Here is a 22,237-nt window from a genome sequence, read left to right as displayed (position 1 = left end):
ATTAAACTACATTCAGAGTGACAGATAAACCAGGAAATTTAGATAAAATATTCTCCACTGTAGAATGCATTACATAGTGGAAGGTAACCATTTGGACAATAATTAACTCCACAATTTTCCACTCTTAAATAATGATTTATGTTATTCACCCTCAAAATAAGAAAAAGTGAATGGAATCATAAGAAAATTTGGCAACTTCTTTCTAAAAGAGAGAGTTTTTATAATTGTATGTAAATCTGCATATGCATACAATATATACATGTACATGCCCATACCAATTGCTCACTGCGTGGAAAATTTTGGGCAACAATAAATATCCTGCCCAGACATCCATGGATACTCTTAAAAAGAGGAAATACCTGGGATGAAATTAACATCTGATAACCTATATTTTTACGTTCACTAACCATCATTTAGTGAATTATGTCTGAGTACTCACAAAACAAAATAGCATACAATAGACATATTTACGCTAATAATCAATATTATTTTATAATTGTATATTACAATCTCAGCCTTCTACTTCTTCTACTATGCCTGCTGCTCTAAACAGATCCCTCTTCAATCTGTTATACTTAATCTTCCAAGTGCAAGGAAAACATAAAGTACAAGGTTCTGTGTACAAATATTTATAGCAAATCTTCAAATATGGCATTTTTAATTGGAAAATTACATAGAAATTATATTCCTATAATGAGACTCAAAAATGTTGGCATTTTAAAATTTGTGTGCACTTTGTTTTGTGTAAGCATAATCGTTAAACAAATCGAATAAGGGAAATTGCATATGTAGGTGCAATACAAAATTAAATATATACAATTTTGCACATAACTTGAGTGTTTAAAAATATAAATCAATAAATTATCAAACAAGAAGGAAGTTCTGAAACAAAACCAGGGAATTTGAATTTCCATAAATCAAATTCTGATCACTTTTAATTAAAAGTATGTTAGAAGGATATCACACTTACAATTTTGACTTCAAAATACTTCGTTTCCACAATAGTAGACCCAACCTTGACTTAATAAAACATGAATATTGTTAAAAATGTATGTAAAACGCCGGTGCTGTTTTCTTATCATTCTCTTTCCTCGACGTTGTTCACTGGATCTTGAATCCTGTGGTAGTCTCTCGTATCTTTACCCTTCTTCTTTAGCCTTCAACACCTATATGGGTAGGAGACTAAACTTAACATGTTTCAGCAAATTTCAATCCCATAGCTTTTTATAGTACTAATATATTAATTTTACAAGTATTGTACATGTATTACCGCCTTGGTGCCCTTGAAGATTTCGAGGCGTAATGAATTACGGGTTCATTCATTTTTTTCATTTGTGTTGACAACATTTTTGGGATAAACTTCTATTTAACTTGGAAGTGCAAGTTTGGAAACTCTCATCTTTCAACAATTTTCTCTCCAAAGGTACTTCTAAGCAAATGTAAAATGACATCTGTACTAAAATATATTCACAGATTTATTTCCCATAATGCCAAGTAGAGGGAATTCTGAGAATATCCAAATTCGTATTACTAATAAATATTTATGAAAACTTTCTTTAATTGCATGAAATGTCTTAATAAAAATAATTCGGAGAGTTTATAATTATTTATTTAATTTATTTTCCAATGTACAATACAATCTTTTGGTTAGCGTTTGTATCCCATTTCATACGACTGTTAAACCGGCCGCGTTGACTCATATGGTCTTGAGTCAAGTGAAAGAAATTTCATCAACATATAATTTCAATTAAACATACTTATGTCCTACTTAATTAAATATAAAATTGTAAAATTATTTTTTTAAGATACATAAAAAAATTAAAAATATAATTACAACGATTATAAATATCATTTTGTTGATTTGAGTTTGTATTCCTTGCAGAAGATACTTTGTAATTCGGTATAAATCATAACAAAATTATAGGAAGTCAGTTTCTCCACGGAATGAATTTTCCCTCGAATATACACTGTTCGGCTCAACTTGTCGCAATTGGTAAGTATAAAATATTGAAAAATTTCCGCCCTGAACTTAGGTTTATGTGTGCAAACAGCGCACGGAATATTCTTGAAACATCGATGAATGAAGTAAGAAGAAACGAATGTACACGTTGATTGATGGAAATGGTTATAATCTACACCACAATCCGTAAAAATTTTAGTATAATTGTTCAATATTCGTAATACGACTTTTGCGTTTTCAGGCAGCAAATAATCGTATAACAGCTGATACCGAGCATGTGACCAAGACTTTGAAGCAAGGTAATCCGTTGCCCTTGATTTCCAAATTAGACGTGTCCTTGGTTATTGATCAACCATTGAACGTCCTTACATTGCAAGTTCAGGCACAGGAATCATAAATTATTTGACGTTTAAGACTCTACTGACCATATTTTGTGAACGCTGAAAAATTGTTGTAGGATATAAATTGCTTATGGGAGATGATATAAAGAAATAAACTCTTGAATAAAAAACTGCAAAAGCTCTGATTATCCCAAAGTACCTATATTTGGTAAAAAAAGGAGTTGGCGGTAGGGTTTTTCAGCAGCTATATTTTCTCCATATAAATGCCATTAATAAATGTTTGCAAACTGGTCATGTTCTGTCACGAATTTGAAAATAAAACTCTGAAAACCTGCTTGTGCTGGAGAAATAACGTTAACCTTTGGCTTTTTCACCTGTTAATATTGTTAACTTTATTTTTCAGCATTTATGGGTATAGAATCAGATTCTAAAATCTTAATAATTTTGTCTGCAAAAATTTTTTCTAACTTAATTTATAATTTTTATTAAATAATTGCCATAAATTGTTTCATATTTTCATTGAATATTGTCATTTTTACATGTTTTGGCTAACTGAATACCAGCCAGACCTCGAAAAATCATAATTCTAGTCAGGGTAGAGAGCTGAAATCCTTGAAAGGCGATCTTATACCAGGAAGTGTTCTTCAAATAAAATGTTCTTGTGTTGACTGAAGTGCAGGCTATGTTGGTCAAGGTGTCTTGGTTTCATCCAATGACTACCTACCTATTTGTCATTTGGGCTGTTGGATAAAGGAGTGGGGTTCATCACCCACAGTTGATGTTAGTCTGAAGTTGTTACTTAGGGGAGCTGCATCTTTTGCTGCAGGCCCCTGTTGCTGCCATTGAGTCTGGTGTTGCAGCGGGGCCTCTCGGAGCCACTAGAAGGAGGTCCAATATGAAGCCAAAGGAAGCTCTTTCCTGGTGAGCATTTTTTTTGCTTTATAATCACAGTACATATTTAGAAAATAGTTTCCAGGTAGATTACAAAGAGAAGAAAATACCTTTCCAGATTTCAATCTAAAATTTATGTAATTTACTTATGAGCATTTCAGTAATAGAACAGAGCTGATCAGTGGCAAGGCTGGCTTTATTGCCTCTCCCAGGTTTTAATGGACCTATTTATTGCAGTTGATGTTGCTAGTTGATCATAAAATAGTAATGGTTTCCTTGCTGCGTGGGGACTACAACTTGCTCAGTATTTCCATGTCTTTCTCCATTTTCTTCTTTTTTCTTTCACCATCTTTTCTCCATTTTCAATTTTTGATGCACACATCTCAAAAATTTGATTTTTGTTCTTTCTTCTTTCTCATATACTTCATAATCATACCACTTTCTACAGGAAACCTCGGCATAATAGGAAATATTCTCTATTGTGTTTACTCTTATTTTCTGTCATTATTTTATGTGCAAATACTTATTTAGCTAGCGTAATTCTATTTCAAAAGTCCTTAACTCTCCTTAATTTTTTTATTACCTGTAAAACATGGAGAAGTGAAGGTTGTTCTACCTACCTTGATTCCCCAGTTAAGCTCATTCTGTGCTAACGTTAATATTTCTTCCCCGCATAAGTTAAAAACTCATGGCTTTATTATAAAACCCTTTTCTATTTTCCTGGCTATCACTGCCCCTCCTGATTTTCTCTTTTTTATCCTTACATATGCAGTCATTGTTATGCAACTTTCAAATTAGCCTCTGGTCTGCTCCTATCTTTTTCAACATTTTTGTTTGATCAATTCAACTCTGCTCAAATGCCTTCTCACATTCAGGAAGCAAAAAAATTTGATTGTATTCAAAATTCCTCTCTAAAAATATTTCTTGCCAGTAGTTTGACTTTTGGCAGAAGGCATTCCTCTCCCATACTTAATGAACTTCACCAAGGAGTAATTTGTTATATTCGCTATCCTATTAGACATTGTTCTCAGCAATACTTTTTCTGTTTATGAGAATCAACGTGAAATTCACACATCATGTTAGGGGGGCCAGTTCCTTTTCCTTTGCCGGCTATGGTTTTACAGGGAGGTCTATTACCCAAAAAATCATGCAGCTTGGGTGGAGCTGAGAGTGCCTAGAGAGGCTTGCCTGGGAGTCAAACCCAGGTCCTCCAGTCCCTAGTCCAACTCTCTACCTCTGGACTACCATATCCTCGAAGTCATAAGAATAATTAGAATATGAATGCAACGAAAATTGATCAAGCAATAATGTAATAAATGACAGTGTCACTTAATGAAGTAGTAGTAAACTGGTATAAATAAGTCTTCTGTTTATTCTTGTCGAGGGAAATCAATGTCTTATACATTGTTTGACCAGTCATTGGCCACAGGTGAAAGAAATATTTAACGCATAGTTTGAGTCATGGTGATTATTATTGTGAACTTAATTATTGAGTTTTAGGTTGTAGGAGAGAACATGAGTAATTGTTTTCCAAGAGATCATGTTGCATTTGTACAGCCATTTTTGATGTTGGAAAGAAATATTACATTCCATCCAGCCATTCCACCTACTGCACTTGTTGAGTGTTCTCGCCTCTATCACTATCTTCAACATTCTATTGCCAATCAAAATATTCTGCGTCCACCTTTCCTGTCACTCTTGGATTTCTATCAATAATCCTCTCTCTTTCCCCACTATGTCATCTTTATTTTATTTTCCATCTATTTATCTTTTTCATCCTTCTTCACACCCACACCTAAAAAGCCTTCAACCAGTGCCTGTCATCTCAATTTAACAATCCTTTTATGTTTTATAGAAATAACAATAAACCTTTCCAATGAAACATTGACTCATCTAAGCTTAAAAATTTCTCTGGGTGATAAATATCTTTCATTATTTTATCAAATAAATTGAGTGATGGTTGGATTTTGTATAATTGATAATTTGAATTTAGTTCATTTTCTGTAGGATTTCCAGATTCATTGCCGTTAAAGTCAGCATAAACCAATTTATTAAAATTTGTTATGAAAAATTTTGTAGTTTTATGAATTCTGATTTTATCAGTAGTTAATAGTTTGAAACCCAATATGTCTGAAAATTTCCCTTTCGGAAACATAAAAGGCATCCCTGTCAATATTTATTTCTCACATTAGGTACATTAAAATCGCCACAAAGAATCATGTTTTAAAATTCCTTAGGGTGCACCCAGGACAATCCACAAGTAAACCATGTTTTCTAGTAAAATTAATTGAAAAAACACAGTTGTTTGGAAAGCAAATTCCATCAATAAGTGTGGCATATACAGTTGTCTTCCTTCCAATTTTTGCAAGAGAAGTAATCTTAAAGTTTAAAGATATTGTCACGCCAGGATGTAATATATTAAAAGTGATATCTCTAGTGACAAAAAGAATAAAATCACTTATTATTACTAGAAATCTAGGATGAATACTAAATAGGAATTTGAGGAAAGTGTAAAACAAAATCACTAGGAAAAGATTTTCAGAAAATTTTAAAGAGAATTCGAAAGTATTTTGATCGTACATCAGAGTGGTTCAGGGAAATAAGTCAACTGTTAATTCACTCAAAAATGATAAAGGTGAAAGAGTAACGAGTAATTTTAAAAGGCTAACTCATTAAATTCGTTCTTTCAAAGCGACTTCACGAATTTCTCACCAATTGTCTCCGATAGCTTATCAAATTGTGCCGACCAACTGATTCCAAAATTGAAATTCCATATAATGGAATAGAAAGTTTGCTGAAAAATATTAAGCCTAATAAGTCCTCTAGGCCTGATGAAATACTCGCTTTTATATTTAATGACCTAGCTTCGGAAATTGCCCTGTATCTAGAAATAATATTTAAGAATTTGCGGGTAGATTACGAGGTTCCCAGGGATTGGAAAACAGCTAACGTAATGCCAATATCTAAGAATGGAGACAGGGTGGAACCGAGCAGTTACAGACCTATTTCCCTCATCCATTTCATGCAAGGTTATGGAACATATAGTTGCTAGTTTGATTGTGAGACACCTCTATAGTCAGGAGTTATAAATGGAAAATCAGCACGGTTTCTGAAAAGGTAGCTCATGCGAGAGACAACTTGCAAATTTAGTTCATGATATTCTTATTTCAGGAGAGAGCAATGTTCTAGTACATACAGCTTTTATAGATTTTAAATAAGCCTTCAAAGTACCTCATAGTGAACTACTCGCAATTGCAAAGCTAGAAGCTTGTGGCATGCATACAATGCTGTTGCAACACTTGGCAATTAGAATTAAATTTTAAAAATTGCCTAGAGATAAATTTTTGGAAAAGAGAAATTCCCTCCTGAATGCCTACTGCATCGGGAATACCAAAATGGAATGTGTTGACTTCATTAAATACTTAGGTGTTACCCTTGCTTATGACTCTCCTGGGTGAAACACACGTGGGGAATATGTGGTCAAGCTAACAATAAATTAGGATTTATTGGAAGAGTACATTGTAAATGTGGTAAAAAGGTCAAAGAGAAATGTTATCTTTTGCTGGTTAGGCCTCATGTAGAATATGCTGCTATTATATGGATCCTCATAAAGTTCGATTGATTGCCTAATTGGAATGCGTGCATTGTAAAAGAGCAAAATTTGTAAAACATTGTTATGATAAACTTAGCAGCGTAACCAAAATATTGGAGGAGCTAGGCTGGGAATTGCAAGGCAAAGGTTAAATTAGAGATTAAATCTCTTGCATAAATTGGAATGATGTCTCTTTAGCAGTGATGTTGAAAATGCATTATTAACTCTATTGTCCTGCGGTAGGAGAGATAATGTCAATAAAATTAGAGGTTAAGGTCAGAAAAAATAGATTTTTAGATGTCATTGTTCCCACGAACGATAAGGGATCAGAATAACATTTTCTGACCACGGTAGGTTCATATTCGGTTCAAAATTAGTCTGGTGAGTATTCACCCCCTGCCGCACACTTTAGTGGTGGCTCGCAGGGTACTAAAATATAAAATCTGTTAGTTAATCTTTGCTCCATGATGTTTCCCTGCCCATCTCCCGTAATAATTTTGATAAGCTAATTTGTCAATCCAACTTCATTAGGATTCCATTTATTGGCGCTATACATGTATTCAAAATGAAGCTTATTCAGCAAAAGATAACATTTCTCTTTGAACTTTTTTTCACATTTCCCTAAAACTCTTCTTATAATTCTAATGTTTTTTTAGCTTGTCCACATATTTCCCATGCATGTTTCACCCAGGAAAGGATGTGAGTGAGGGTAACACGTAACTAATTAATTATGTTTACACTTTCCATTTTAGTGTTCTTTTTGCAGTAGACATTCCAAAGGGATTTGCTCTTTTCCTAAAAATTGATTACTATGCTCTTAAGTTTAATTCTAATGGCCAAGTGTTGCACCAGTGACAGATGTATCTATCATGTGTACATATGGATTTTCCAATTCTTCATGGTTACATTTTCAAAAAGGTTTTAGCTGGATTGTTGTTTCATTGATCATTTGATCATATCGAGGGTCTCAGTTGCCGTCTTCCCGAGTTTCGCACAAAACTTCACGGAATAACGTTGCTCTAAATTCAGATTCATTTTGCTTTTCGACGCGGACAAAAAACTTGCTTAACTAAAAATGGTGTCCTCACTCAACGACAGCCCGCAGGCAACTGAGGTTGGCGTCCGTCTGTTGCTAAGAGCCCCCTCCACCTTACCCTGCCAGGCAGACCCCCCTCCACCGCTCCGTTCGCGCCAGAGAAAATCAGTCCTACCACTTTTGGGTGCGACCCTGTATTCACGGTAAGACCGTCCCTCCTGACCCTGACCGGTATTTCCCGTGACCCACCATAAATCCCACTGATTGTTTCTTGAATATTCGACATGTTATTTAAAGCTGTCAATTAATGCCTCCAAGTAGGATGAAATATTTATTTTAGTTTTGGTTGAATGTATATACAGCATGTTGAGTGAATTAGAGTTTATCATCAATCAAAATTGTAATTGAACTTAAATTTTCACATTCTTTTTCTTTAAATTTATATTCTTTGGGTACACAGTAAAGTACATTGTAGAGGGGAAAAATATTGATTGCATTGGCCTTGTCCAACAATTGTCACTGGAACGAATCCATGATTGACCTAACATCTGACATTGTGAACTTCTCAGGATTATCCATTTTCGATTGGTGTTTCACTCATTCATCATTTGCGAGTGTTCACTTATCTGCAATTAACTGCTGAACATATTATTAACGGCATGTTATTTCTTGGTTTTTAGCCGAGTCATGATCATGTATTATTTTGCATAGTTTCTGAAATGGATATTTGCAATGATGTATTTTAGCTTAAAGTTGCTTTCATCCACTTTTTATTGCTCTCCCCATCTTCGTATGTTCTATTTATTGCCTTGTCTTATTTATGCATCATATTGTGTGTAATTTAGCCACTGAACATTAGTTTAAGTAGGTATGTAGACAGAAAATCACTGTTGAATCAAGTTAGCTACTGTCGGCAGTTGGAGATGAGCAGGGTTGATCTCGTTATGTTCATGTTACATGTCATGTTACGGTCATGTCATATGCCTACTATTCGAAGGTGTAGGAGCTGCTGTACTTAAGTCGAATAACCAAATTCTGACACATCAACACCGATGGGTAAATAGTTTATGCTCCTCTCACTTTGATTGATATGCTTGAAAATTCTTTGTTATCTTATCAAACCTTATCTTCAAACGCGAGTTGAAGCACTTCGAGGAGGAAGTGCATCAAAAATTGATTAATATTGTTTCTGCTGGACTGTATACAATTGGAATGAATTTTTTTATGTAATAATGGGTTAAGCGTTATATTATTGTTATTATTCAAATTTTAAAGTAGGCCATGTTGAAGATGTTTAAGTACTTTATCGTTGGGTCCTATGGGTAAACAATGGCTGTGTTGTTCAAAAGTCATGGTGCTTAAAAGAAAAATATATGGATGTGAGAATTCACTTGGAAATTTATGTTTGATGAGATTTTTTGATTCAAGGTACCAGAGGAAGATTGGTGCATATGATAAGCAACAGTGGGAACAAAGTGTGGAGCAGCGTATACTGCATGGCCTCAATCATGTCCCTAAGAAGACAGCTCGCCCAAAAACAGATCTTATTGATGTGGACCTGGTTAGAGGTAAGTTAATTCATGTTTATTTAATTAAGGGATTTCAAAGGTAATAGCTGATACAAGGGCTGTTTAGTTATTTGGTTTAAAGAATAAAGTATTAAAATTGATAAATGATTTATACCCTTAAACTTTAAATTCATGTCAAAGTCATATGGATGGTCATTGTGTAGATCATTGTAGAGGAATTTGATAGTGAAATGATCTGTATTTTGTTGATGGTGGAGTTAATTCAAGTGTGAAATGAGAGCATAAAGGTAGATTCTGCATTTGCTAACTAGTTAAGAAAAAACTCTATGATTTGGCATGAATGTGTTTGATATCTTGGCATTCTTGCGGGAGGCATTTATCATTTGGGGGATTGGTAGTAGAATATGATATTATTCAATGCGTAAAAGTAAAATGCTGAACTTCATGCATTTGTATGAAATGCCACAGAAGCATCATGGGGACATACATCTATACAACATATTTTTACCCTTTTTATTTATTAGTCTGCATACCATACATGTATATATTTGCATTTTTAAAGGAAAACCGGCTATTATGGTCACAAAAGTGAAGACATATGTATACAAAATGAGGAAAAAAGAAAAAGCAATATTTGTCACTTTGTCATAGCGAGACTAATAGGGAATAGCTTTTGAAGTTTTTTCTTTTAGAGAGCAACATAGTATAGTACCCTTCAATTGAGACTAGACCTATACTGTGTTTGATGGCAAGTTCAAAGACTGTGGTCATAAATCAACATTCCATCAACTACAATTAAATACTTCTTCCAACCCTTGATAATCACCTGAGGTGGTACTATCATCAAGTAACAAGAAATACCTTGGATTTGGTCCGGGATATTGGTAACTAAAATATCACATGATAATAACAGTACCTTATTCCTATTTGGTTTTTCTGATAAATTTAAGATTTTATTGACCATATTATAATTATTTAAGTCAATCATTGTTAATTTGAAAAAAGAGAAGCCAACTGAAATCATATTTCACTAATTTGCTATGAATTCTTTGGGAACTGTGATCAGAGAACCCTTTAAGGGTTCTAAAAAAATCAAGATTATCACGGATATTGAAAATCCGAATTATGGTAAAATTATCATTTTATGCAAAGGTACATTGCTTACTTTCGGTGCAATGTTTAATTTTATAGTAACTCTGTCAAAGAAGCTGCGTTGAGAAAATCATTTGAATTTGATGACCAGAGATTTTTGTGCTAAACCTCAGGTTCATTAAAGAAGCTACCTCCATGTTTGTACATTACTGGCCTAATCCAATACAAAGCTCAACTTTATTGTTTATCGTAACTATGTTTGTTTGGGCTTCCTTGCAATCATTACAAATTATCTACCCGAGTTTTCCCAGGATTGTGTGTATGCAATATTATTTGCAATAAACCACTGCTTATCACTAATTGTAGAATTTTTATTCTATAATCAACAAGACTAATAGCCTTGGTAATAACAGTAAACATTTGGAGTGCCACCAAATTGAAAATACTAGAAAACTAAATTTTGAAAATTATAAAGTGATGAAATTAGTTAAATTAAAAAAGGAAAAATGAAACTGATAGCCATATGATATATTTTGGTGAAAAAAGCAGTAGTTTTGGTGAACCCTGCAGTATGTAGAATTATTTTCAAAATGTGTAATTGTTTACAAAAACAAAACTTTTTAGCTTGAAAAAGGTTAGTTTAAAAAATATTGAAATAATGTTACTTTGATTCTGCACTGTGAAAAAATGGGTTAACAAGTATGAAAATAAAGAACTTCAATTGGAAAAATGTATTATTTCAATTGGTGGAAACAGTACAGTTATTGCTTTAGAAAACTCATTGAAAACATTGTCTTACCCTTGTTGTTTGTTCTTTCATTTGCACTTACCTACATTCGCTCAATAATATGAGTTTGCATGCCTGATGTGGGTTAAGCAATGTTTTTCAAATTTTATGCCACCTTCCCTTGCGCAGGATCTTCATTCCCTAAGGCCAAACCTAAGCATGGACTCTGGACTGTGACAAGGCTGGGGACAGCAAGATTCCTCCTCCTTCCATGGCATGGGGAGTGGTGGGTGAAACAAACATCTCGACGACTTTTCATATTCTTCCTCCTTCCTCTGTACCTTTTGGAGCTCATCAACACTGTAGTATACACCTATGCATATTTCCTTTCACCTTATCAGCAACAGGATGATTCTCTGTTTGAGGTAAGTCTAGGCATGGGAGTAATTCTTTTGTGAATCCTTAATGGTTGGATTCATAGAGGCTTTTCTTAGAAAAAATTAATATGCATATAAATGGGAAATCATACTGATAAATCATTAATTATTAGCGTCATATATTTATGAGCCATTTGCCTATTCAAGATCAGAGACTAGTTGTCTTTCAGTGGCTACCCCAGCTGTACACAGTGATTGGATATCATAGGAATATAGGTAGCGTACTAAAAGGTGAAGATATGAACATGCTTCTGGGCCCAATGTATTTTAAATAACTTTTCAATTTGGTTAAAACAGAAAATATAAGGAGTTGTGATAATGGACCATGATATTTGGTATTCCAGCACTTTGTCTGAATTTCCCAAATATATAAACCTAAAAAATCTCTTCAGCAAAAAAAAAGTAATGAGTATGCCAAAATATACTTTGGTGCTTGTTTACGGGTACGGTATCTCAGTTGGAAGACTTCCCAAAATTTTTTATATTTCTGTTTAGGAAGATTTTTGGTTATAATATTAGCTTTTCGAAGTTCAGATGGGAAACATTTCACATCAGTATTTCCTTCTGCTGAAAAATTTAAGACAAAATGCTATTCTGCATTAATATTTTTTGTTCTTGCTTATTCAATAGTGCATTGCATGGTTGATTGTCCGTATGCAGCATAATGATTTGAGATTATGCATATTCAGCGTGGCCATGAAGATAGTTTGACTACTTTCAAATGAAGTTTCAAGAGAATTAGTAATTTTTTAAGTTATACACATCCCCATGTACGAACTTCTCTTTTTTGTGTCCATCTCAATTTTAAGCAGGCAGCACACACAGCTGGCACCTTGGTATCTAATGGTGCTGCATCGGTGAATTTAGTTGTATAAAAATGAAAAACATTTTGAACAAACTTTGGGAATTTGAAACTAATTTTGTAAATTTCCTCTCAAAAAACCTAATAAATGAATCTGGTTTTGATCATGCTATGTTAATTAATTTAGACACCCGAGGCCAATTTTTTCTCCTGGCTTCTTCATAAGAGATAATCAGGATAATCTATTTTTTACTCTTAGCATTAAGTGTCCCTATTTATTTAAGAGCCTATGCTTTGCTCTTAATTTATGTCCTATAATTCACAGCTCGGCCTGAACAGAAAAATTCTCATTGTAAATTTCAGAAGCATACATTCCGAACAAACATGCCATTTTTTACCTGATTTTTCTCGTGAATGTTTGGAATCTAATATTTTGGGTTGAAGGGATGAGGGATGGTTCTGTTGAATTATCCCGCGTTGTTGAGGAGAAGAATGGCACTGAAGTTGATCATGATATAGTTCTGCTTTTTTTCAGCGCTGGTAAGCTAGGTGGCCTTAAGCAGTCATAAACTTAGCTCAAAACTAAAAGGTGTGGTATCCCCATTGGATGTTTGTACACCATATTTCAGACACTCTAAAAGATTTGGTCTTTTCCCATATTTTTTTCCTAAATCATTGAGCTAATTGTTTAATCAATCTGTCTCTCATTTTGTCTCTCAAACATAGTTCAAATTTTTTTTATTGCCTTGAGGATGCAACAAATCTCTTAAATTATACTTAAAAGTGTATGCCATGTATCATTAACAAAAAGCAAGTCCTCTTCCTCTTTTGTAGCATCATCCAAAGTGTTTCATGAGGATTAAATCCTGTTGAAAGTTCATAGCATTTTTAGTGTTGTCTTAGGCCTGTGAAGTACTATTTGGTTAAATAAAGTTTTATCAACTGATTATCAAGGAAATAATAAAAATAAATGCCAGAGTTTTTTAGATTTAATAATCTTATTATTATACCAATTTCTTTGTTATTAAGAATTTTTTTCAGCTTCATCCTAGAGCAAAGATATTAAGCCGAAACCATTAAAGTTGAAGGTAGTTAACTTTTTTCTAACATCTTTTGAACACCAATTTTCAGCACGACCATGATGGATATAAGCGTTGGGAGAGTGTTGGTGAGATAACTAGCTCAAAACTTCTAAGGGTGAGTGACCCTCAGAGTGTGTGCCTTTAGTATGGCTCAATCCTTAGTAATTGTCTCGCCCTATGTGTGGCCACTATGGATGCTATATTTCTGTTTCCTACCTGATACTGCTAGTTACTGCAATGGGTATAATGGGCTTTGAATTTCTCAATATGAACACAGAAATGACATCAGATTCTTTACCAATTGAAAGTTGGTTATAATATTTTTATGCATTTATGTATGTACAAATGGTAAGTCAGCCAGAATAGACAATATATCCTTGCATTTGGAAATGAAATATGCCCATCCATGGATGGAAATTTTTGTAAAGTATAGTTCCCCTCCATTCCCAATCTTAAATAAACTCAAGAATTATAACAATTTGATAAATATCATTTACTATTGTTTGTGTGTGTGTAAAGATAACCAATATATGTTTCTTCAATTTAATGTGTGATTGTAATAATTTTGATAAATGCCTATTTCAGAGGATACCTCCTTCAGAGATACTTGTGCCAGGAGTGATGATGCTACTTTTGAGCATTGTCCATTCCCAGATTGTTGCAACCCAAAGTAATAATGGTGGTAGTGGCAGTGGGACAAGTCCTTCAAGCTCAACAAATCAGATGTGTCCTCAGCCAAGCGTATCAAGTACGAAACGAGTTGGGAGGCGAGGGGGAAGTCGCCGTCCTTCTGTCAGGCATCGCCGACCAGGCAGGCGTTCACTCTCAGTGAGTGCTTGCATTGGTAGCAATTCCTCGGGAAAAGTGGAAGCGTTAGTGGAAAGCGAGGTGGATGGTGTTGCAGAGGGAGTGGAGGTCAAGGAATTGAAAGTATCCAGGTACGGAGTCAACTGCACTAGATTTATTTTCTGAATGATAAAAGAAAATGCTTGAGTGAAATTTGGCAAAAGTTAACTTAAAGGAATTTTTCCTTATACTTATGTTTGCCCCATTATCCCCTTAAATGCATTATTCCTAGCAATATTGGTGTTTTACCCATTTTTTCATCGCTGAGGATGGTGGGTGGTAACAGCATCCCTATATGTGTGCTATGTTGTGGTAATCAGTAATTCTCTCTAGAGTAATGCTCAGAATCGGGAAGTTTTTTACAATTTAGTGGTTCATAGATGAGCATAAAAGTAGAATCAATTCTAGTATATGTTACATTGATGTTATCAGTCAATAGATGACATGGAAAAACAATCTCGACTGAAAAGTCAAAAAAACTTTCAAGTTGTCCTTAATGCTGTCATATTTCTTTATGTCTATTTATATTTTGGGCCACCTCTCAATGACACTCTATGCTGATAATACAGTTTTTCAAAAACAAAAAAATATATTTCATTCAGAATTGCTCTAATGTTTTATAAAATATTGCAAAAGCCAGCCTGTTTGAAATATACTCTTTTGTCTCTTTAATTGATTGCTCTTTATATACATTATATTAGACTACCCATATTACTTCATTCTATTTTATACTGCTGATATTTTTACAAACATGTTTCTTAGTCTTGAATGGGCATTTTTTAAATGTAAAAAAATAGATAGCAGAGGCCGCATTATTTAAGGTTTCACCACATTCATTGTTTTTGCTGGCATCAGATTCACCTATTTTTGACCTAGCATTTTAAAATTCGCGTGTTGATGCATTGATTTTAGCCATTTTAATTAGGAAGTGAGATAGCTGTTCTGTAATTTGATGGGATATTTTAAAAAATCCAACTATTAAAGCACGGAATTCCATTAAGCTGACCCTTTAAGGATTGTCAGAATCAATTGATAAACCCTTCAACTTGAAAACACTACAATGCAACAATTTCAGAGTGTAAAAATCATTTGCCTTGACCGGGATTTAAACCCGAATCCCCTAATGTCTAGCCGAGTGCTTTAGCCAGTTAAGCTGTCGAGGCATCCTCTTAAACTCTGAAATTTTGGGGGCTTTAAAGGAACAAGATGTTATGACAAAATATCGTAGAAAGAATGTCAGAGGCATTTGTTGTCACGCGCCGCAGCCCACTAAGTTAAAGCCAACTTTAAACCCTTAGGCTGCTTTTACCTTTGACCCAAATGTCTTTACCCAATTTTTACCCAAAATTTCCAAGGATGTGGGTTTGAATCCTGGTTGAGGCAAAAATATTTACACTCTGATATTGTTGCATTGAAATGTATATTAGTGGACGACTCTGTTAAAAGTTAGTGTTGTGGTATCTCCCGCAGTTGCTTGGAATTTGAAGACACTAATCTGAATGCTGACGAAACTGTCTTAATAAAAAAAATGAATGCAGTGAAACCTTACATAATGCAGCCGCTGCTACCTACACATGATGAAAGCCTTCAGAATGTGGAAAGCTATTGATATCTGTGATGAATGTTATCTTTAATTTAGTTGACTTAAAATTTTTGTCATAATTCGTGACTCCTGATCACTATTTTATAATGGGTCTCAAGTTTATTCATTTGGAGTGTACATGGTTATATTTTAAATGGTAGAAGATTCATGTTTACAACATGTAAGACCTGGAGCTAGAATAGCTAAAATGTTATTTTATGAAAGTTTGAACATTCTTAGTGCATTATGATAAAAACAAAGTTGCATTATTCAAATCTATGAAAAAGTGCAAATTTGTTTTTCCCATAGTGACAAACTTCTTTTACATCTCACCTGAATCTGTTGAATATATTCTTAGTGCACTTGCCTATGCATTAAATAGTCTTATTGCTTATAGAAATCTTGTTTAACCCTTGTTATTTCCTTGATTATGAGCTATTTCCATGGTATTTCAATATTTTGCGTCAGGGAATCACCTGTAGTCAAGCTTCAGCAGAGCGAGAAGGTGTCAAAGGAGAACCTCAAGAGCTTGGAAAGTTCAGAGCTTGTGGTAGAACTCAAAGATGACCAGGATGTTTGCCAGGAGCTGCTGACGGAGAGGGCAGGCTGCCAAGAGAAGAGGTTTGTTGGGGGAAGCCATGGGAGGCAGCAAAGGAGGGGGGTAAAAGAAGGAACGCCCTTGGAAGATGATGGTTTTGAGAGCCTTAACGGCAATGGGTCAAGTGAAAATGGAGAAGAGTGCAAGGGGGAGGAGGAAGAGGAGGAGGAAGAAGAAGAGGAAGAGGAGGAGGAAGAAGTGATGGGAAGAGCTGTGAAACAGTCTGGGGCCAAGGATGAAGAGGCAGCAGTGGAGGCAGATGGTGAGGAGGAAGATGAGGAGGACCCGGGGGAAGGGCAAAGAAGGGTCTATGGTGGCTGCTGGCGGGGAGTCATGTGGAATGGGGGAGGGCAGGGTGCTGGGCTGGACCCAGGCACTGGTGACTCAGATGCTGGAGTTGGTGCACAGGAGAATTCAAAACGTAAAGGGGTAAGTGTGAGCTTTCCTCCGACCCTGAGACTATTAAGATCCCTGTATAAATTCTATCTATTAATTTCACATTAATGCAAAAACAGCACAATAGACAACTACATACACCCAATCCCTTGGTGGAGAAAAACCCACCTATGCAGGAATCGAACACTCTGGGTTGGCAGGCGAGGACGTAACCCCACCAGGACCGGTGAATTCATTTCATTAGGAGCAGATGAAATAGGAGAAATAAGCTTTAAGTTAAAAGTGGTTGTATGTGGAATTGGTTTTACATTTATGAGCATTAGAATTTCACATTTGTAATATTAGGTCATCATTTTGGAAATTTTAAACTCATCTGTTGACTGAAAAGTGCTACTATTGATTTTTGGGAATCAAAGAAGAAAGGTGGGCAAAAAATGTATGTCCACATTCGATTACTTTTGACCAAAGGCACAAAGGGGTTGCCAAGTTCTACATCCACTTGGTACTATATTTTATTAGGACTTCAACATCTTGCAGGACTTGATGGAGACCCTTTGTGGCCTGTTTTAACCTGTGTATTTAGGTTATCCATACACAAATGCTCAGCATAAAGGCTGAAGAATGGTATTTGGAAATTCAAGATTTACCCTCTTCAGCTTCAGGTCACAATTTACCTCCTGACTGATAGCTGAAATCTTGTGTCATCAGGCGTTTGCCAGGCAGAAAGTGTTGTCTTTAGTATTGGAAGTAATCTCATACTCTCCTTTCTTGAGGCACGGGGTAGTTTGAAGCTTTACATTGTGAAAGTGATTCATGGCTCAGTGAAGCCCTTGTTATTTCCATGTATAAATTTTTTATGATGACCTAGGTTTTTAAAGGGGAATATCTTTAATTGAGTGCACTTGAGTAGTATAAAATCCTGGACAGCATGAATTATAATTGCAAAATTTTTAGTGACATGCTCTTCTCCTCAATTCATCCCTTCTAAACCTCTCAATCCTTAAATCACCCTCAAGTGGTTACCTAGTGCAACAGGCCACCTGAAAATCTAACCATTCCTTCTCCTCCCACCAACTTTCAGACATCAACCCCATCAGCACCCCTTATTCCATGACCCTTTCCACCAATTCACCTCCCTCCTGCTCCCTTCTGTACCACCAACACCTTCCATGCTCCCACCCAAATCCACAAAAGGTATATACGACTTGACATTTCCTGTTTGTCCACTTGAAGGCAAAGTAATGAACTGAAACAATCATCACTTGAAGATTTGTATGTCGAAATACCAAAAGTATAGCTAAGCCTCTCCTCTTTTGATTGGAAAACTTAATTAATACTCTCATTGCAGCAAACTCAGGGCCTCCTTTCCCGGCGCAATGCAAACCTCAAGAGTTTGCAGGTTCACATCTCAAATGGCACCAGCAGCAGCAGCGCCCTGGCTTCGGAGAGGGTCCCCTCAAAGAGTCTCCATGTGAAGGAGTGCCCGAGCCCCCCAGGCCATGGATATTACAACAGCAGCTGTGACAGTGAAGTGGAGGATTTAGAGGAGGAGGTGAACCATCACTTGCTAACGCCCAACTTCTCCCAACATCATCACAGCCAGCACCACCACCACCATTTGGAGGTGCGTGGTGCCTCTTTCATCACTTGCATTATCTTCTTCTTTTTCTCTTTGGGAAGAATTGGTGAATTTCTTCTGCTGTCTGTGCTTTATTCATCTCTTAACACTCAAAAAGACACTGCCTCTTTAACCTCTGCCCCTCATAGAGTCATGTGTCAGTGTGTGTATTCTGTAATTAGTGTACTAATATATGTACTAACATTCATCTCATGACATCATGTTAATAAGAGGATTGGGGAATTTCACATTAGTGCTCATTTAGTTTTAAAAAATCATAACGCATGCTGCTAATAAGTCTCACCATGGAATAGGATTGCTGGCATGTGATGATACCATCAGGCATTAGAAATTTTGCTTTAGTGCCAATCTCACCTTTGAAAAAATGGATTTTTAAAAAAACTGAATAACTAATTACTAAACAGTTTAAAAATGTCACAATTGTTTACTTTTCAATAATTAACCAGATTGCACACAATAAGAGACCACTTATCCAGCAAGGTCGGACCTATGATTCATAGATTAGGTGTTTCATATAATATTTATTTTACTGAAATTATACAAAGAGAATAAAATTTCATTTAATTTCAATTACGGCAAAAAAATGGAAAAGTCCCTTTAGTCCTATAAAGGGAAATAGGGAACTCTTTCTTTTATACTGAGAAATTTCTCTAATATAAATGAAAATGAACATGGTGTTTACTAACTATTGCTGATTTACAGTGTTTCCATGGCATGTATAAGACAAAGATGCATATGATCTAGGCCAATACATTTTTAGCATTTACTTGGTGTATAAGTTTGAAATGTGGATTTCAGTCAACAGATGGTGCACCAATGCAGTTTGTGGTATAAAGATGTGACACAATATTTTGTTGTGCCATCAACAAGTGTCAGATGCACACGAGTGATAAATTGAAAAAGTGTTTGCATTTCGTTGTGTGGCTATGTTCAATATGCAATATTTATACCAAACCAAGAGCATTCGCGGGCAGCATTAAATTTCTGTTTTTATTTGAAGAAGACTACTATTGAATCATACCAATTACATCGAGAAGCTTATGGTGAACATGCTCCATAGCAAGATATGTGTGAGTGATGGTTTCGGCATTTCTAAAGTGGTGACTTTGATGTTGCAGACAAGGAACATGGAAAACCACCCAAATCGTACGAAGATGTGGAATCGCAAGCATTGTTGGATTAAGATGATTCACAGACACAAAGCAACTCTCAGAGCAATTGAGCATTAGTCAATAATCTGTTTCCAATCGCCTACGAGAGATAGGGAAGATTCAGAAGAATGGCAGATAGGTACCAAATGAGTTGAATGACAGGCGCATGGAGAGGCGCTAAAACACGTGAAATTTGGCTCGCATAATACAAAAGGAATTTATTCCTCCATGGTATTGTTACTATGGATGAAAAGTGGTTTTATTTTGAGAATCTCAAATGCAAAAATTCATGGGTAGACCCAGGCGCGTACCATCCACATCCACTGCAAAACTGAATCGATTCAGCAGAAAGATGATCCTCTGTGTTTGGTGGGACCAGAAGGGTGCTGTCTATTATGATCTGGTGAAATGGTTAATGCTGAACGCTAGCGACAACAATTGTTCTATTTGAACCATTTGATGCTTGAAAAAGAGAATACCTAAAGAGGCAACAAAAGTTCATTTTTCTTCATGACAATGCTCTATCACATATGGCAAAACCGGTTTGCAACACATTGGAAGAACTCAGCTGGGAAGTTCTGCACCATGCTGCTTACTCACCAGAATTGGCTCCTTCTGATTACCACTTGTTAGCATCAATGGGCCCCGTACTTGTTGAGCAGCACTTAGGTTTGTTCAAAGATATTAAAAATTGGCTTGATGAATGGTTCACAGCAAAAGGGAAAGATTTTTACTGGCATGGTAATTAAATGAGTAGTTTATTGATAAATGAAACTGGTAATTAAAAATTAGGCAGTATGAGTTATTTTGGTCAAGTTGAACATTCTTGTAATGAGATGCCAAAAATTGCGTGGCTTATTGTTTGTGTTTTGTGTGGCATGTTTTATATAATTAACGTATCTGTGTGTGTAGTGTATCTGCCAATAATGATCATGCGTAGGATTCTCATTATTTTGAAAGTGTAGTTTCAACCAATGGCTGGAGGTAAATTTTCTTAATGAAAAACTTTTTTGTTCTCTAGTCAACCCTTTTTTTATAAAAATAATCCAAAATTCTGCTTAAATAAGATATCGTCATACTTTATTATTCATTAGTCTCAGTTTTGTAAGTTTTATACAGCACCAGTCATTTCCCAATGAATCAACTTAAAATACCAATTGTCTTAGTTATTTTGCTAGTCAGCATTTCTTCAGGAATAATTTCATTTGGCAGCTGTCAAAGGTGAATCAGATATGGATGCAAGCCTTTTATGCATTCTGTTACATATTATCATGGGGGGGGTATAGTGGGCATGTGCCCATATTTTCTCAAGTAACTTGATTAACTGATGCTTCTCTACATCTCCATGGCAATTTCTAAAATGAGTTCAGTTCAGTCTTAAATCGCTAAAAACAATCTAAAGTCCCGGGTGAAATTGAAAATTTGTTATTATAAGTTATTAATAGAATTAATGATCATTATACAAATGTATTGCTCTGGGGAAAAGAACCTTAAAAATGTTTATCATCAAATATCCAATGATAAAAATTTCCAAAAATATTTTGTGTAAATTTATTACGCCTTGATTTCAAACCTTCTCATACATAGTGAAGGTCTGTAATCACATCATCAAACCACACATCATAGATTTAAAATTTTTAATGGAAAATAAGAGGGTGAGTTATATTTAGTGTGTTGCTACATGTTAAGTCATATGATATGGGAAAGGAGAAAGTTAGAAAAGGTCAAAATTATTATTGTATTATGAATAAATGCTTATAAATGAAAAGCTCAGTTCACCTTTTAGTTAAATAATCCTCTCAATTTTTGTACATAATTTGATTTTATATAATGATGTTCTGTAATGGTCCTAAGTAAAATCAAGGTTAAGGGTGCAGCTATGTAAAATCAAGATGCTACTGTGCAAGGAATACTAACAAGTGAATTTCAGGCTATTGCCATACGAGCTGCTGCTTACATCATTGATTTAACCATTTAATTTTTGTGTGTGGTCAAGTAGCAGTGATGCACTAACTGATGGAACATTCTGAATTCCTAAGTTCATGGTTCACTTGTCTTCCTACAGTTACATAACACTCATGCATTCCCTTTTTCTTTTATTTTCATAGTGAACAGCCCTCTGCCAAAACCTTCCGTAAATATCTGGGCATACAGCTCATGGTGGGGTGCTTCAGTAACATGCATTTGTTTCGATTTCTAATTTGGTATCATCACAAAAACTATTTGCTTAGTCGATGAGGAGAGAAAGGAAGGAAAGTCGTACTTCTGTGCTTTGAGTTTGATAGCAGAAAAAAAAGAGTGAGAATGACCCTGAAGCCAGGGATTTTTTATGGGCCCCTTTAGTTATGTGAGGAGGCTTAAAAAAAATTAAGAAAACAAGTCTTTCCATGGCAATCATGTATTTGCATGCTTATTGGTTTGAGGATTGTTCACTGAGGCTGTGTTTATGAGTCATCAATTCGTTTTTCAGTCACATTTTGTGTGGATAATTTTTCTGAAACACTTTCATTAATTGATCAAATGGAATGCCATTTCA

The 22,237-nt window shown here is 35.2% G+C and overlaps 1 protein-coding gene across 4 annotated transcripts in view; it reads left to right on the top strand.

Moving 5' to 3' along the window:
• The first annotated feature begins 1,888 nt into the window (after positions 1–1,888).
• Positions 1,889–22,237, top strand: part of phtf (putative homeodomain transcription factor) — a 135,059-nt gene continuing 114,710 nt past the window's right edge. Inside the window, exons 1-9 of one of the 4 annotated variants that reach the window (XM_071594773.1) lie at positions 1,889–1,993; positions 2,202–2,259; positions 3,128–3,222; positions 9,249–9,388; positions 11,358–11,593; positions 13,539–13,604; positions 14,075–14,427; positions 16,386–16,944; positions 18,260–18,463. In XM_071594773.1, the coding sequence (XP_071450874.1) occupies positions 3,197–3,222; positions 9,249–9,388; positions 11,358–11,593; positions 13,539–13,604; positions 14,075–14,427; positions 16,386–16,944; positions 18,260–18,463 (1,584 nt within the window). In that variant the 5' untranslated portion in view covers positions 1,889–1,993; positions 2,202–2,259; positions 3,128–3,196. Of the gene's footprint in view, positions 1,994–2,201; positions 2,260–3,127; positions 3,223–9,248; positions 9,389–11,357; positions 11,594–13,538; positions 13,605–14,074; positions 14,428–16,385; positions 16,945–18,259; positions 18,536–22,237 lie in introns of all 4 variants that reach the window. The other 3 variants (XM_071594770.1, XM_071594772.1, XM_071594771.1) reach the window with 3 other exon arrangements.

Source organism: Hetaerina americana, unplaced genomic scaffold, assembly GCF_022747635.1.
Source record: "Hetaerina americana unplaced genomic scaffold, ioHetAmer1.1.p SCAF_7, whole genome shotgun sequence".
NCBI lineage: Eukaryota > Metazoa > Arthropoda > Insecta > Odonata > Calopterygidae > Hetaerina > Hetaerina americana.
The sequence above is the reverse complement of the archived record's forward strand: the minus strand, read 5'-3'. Positions and strand labels throughout refer to the sequence as shown.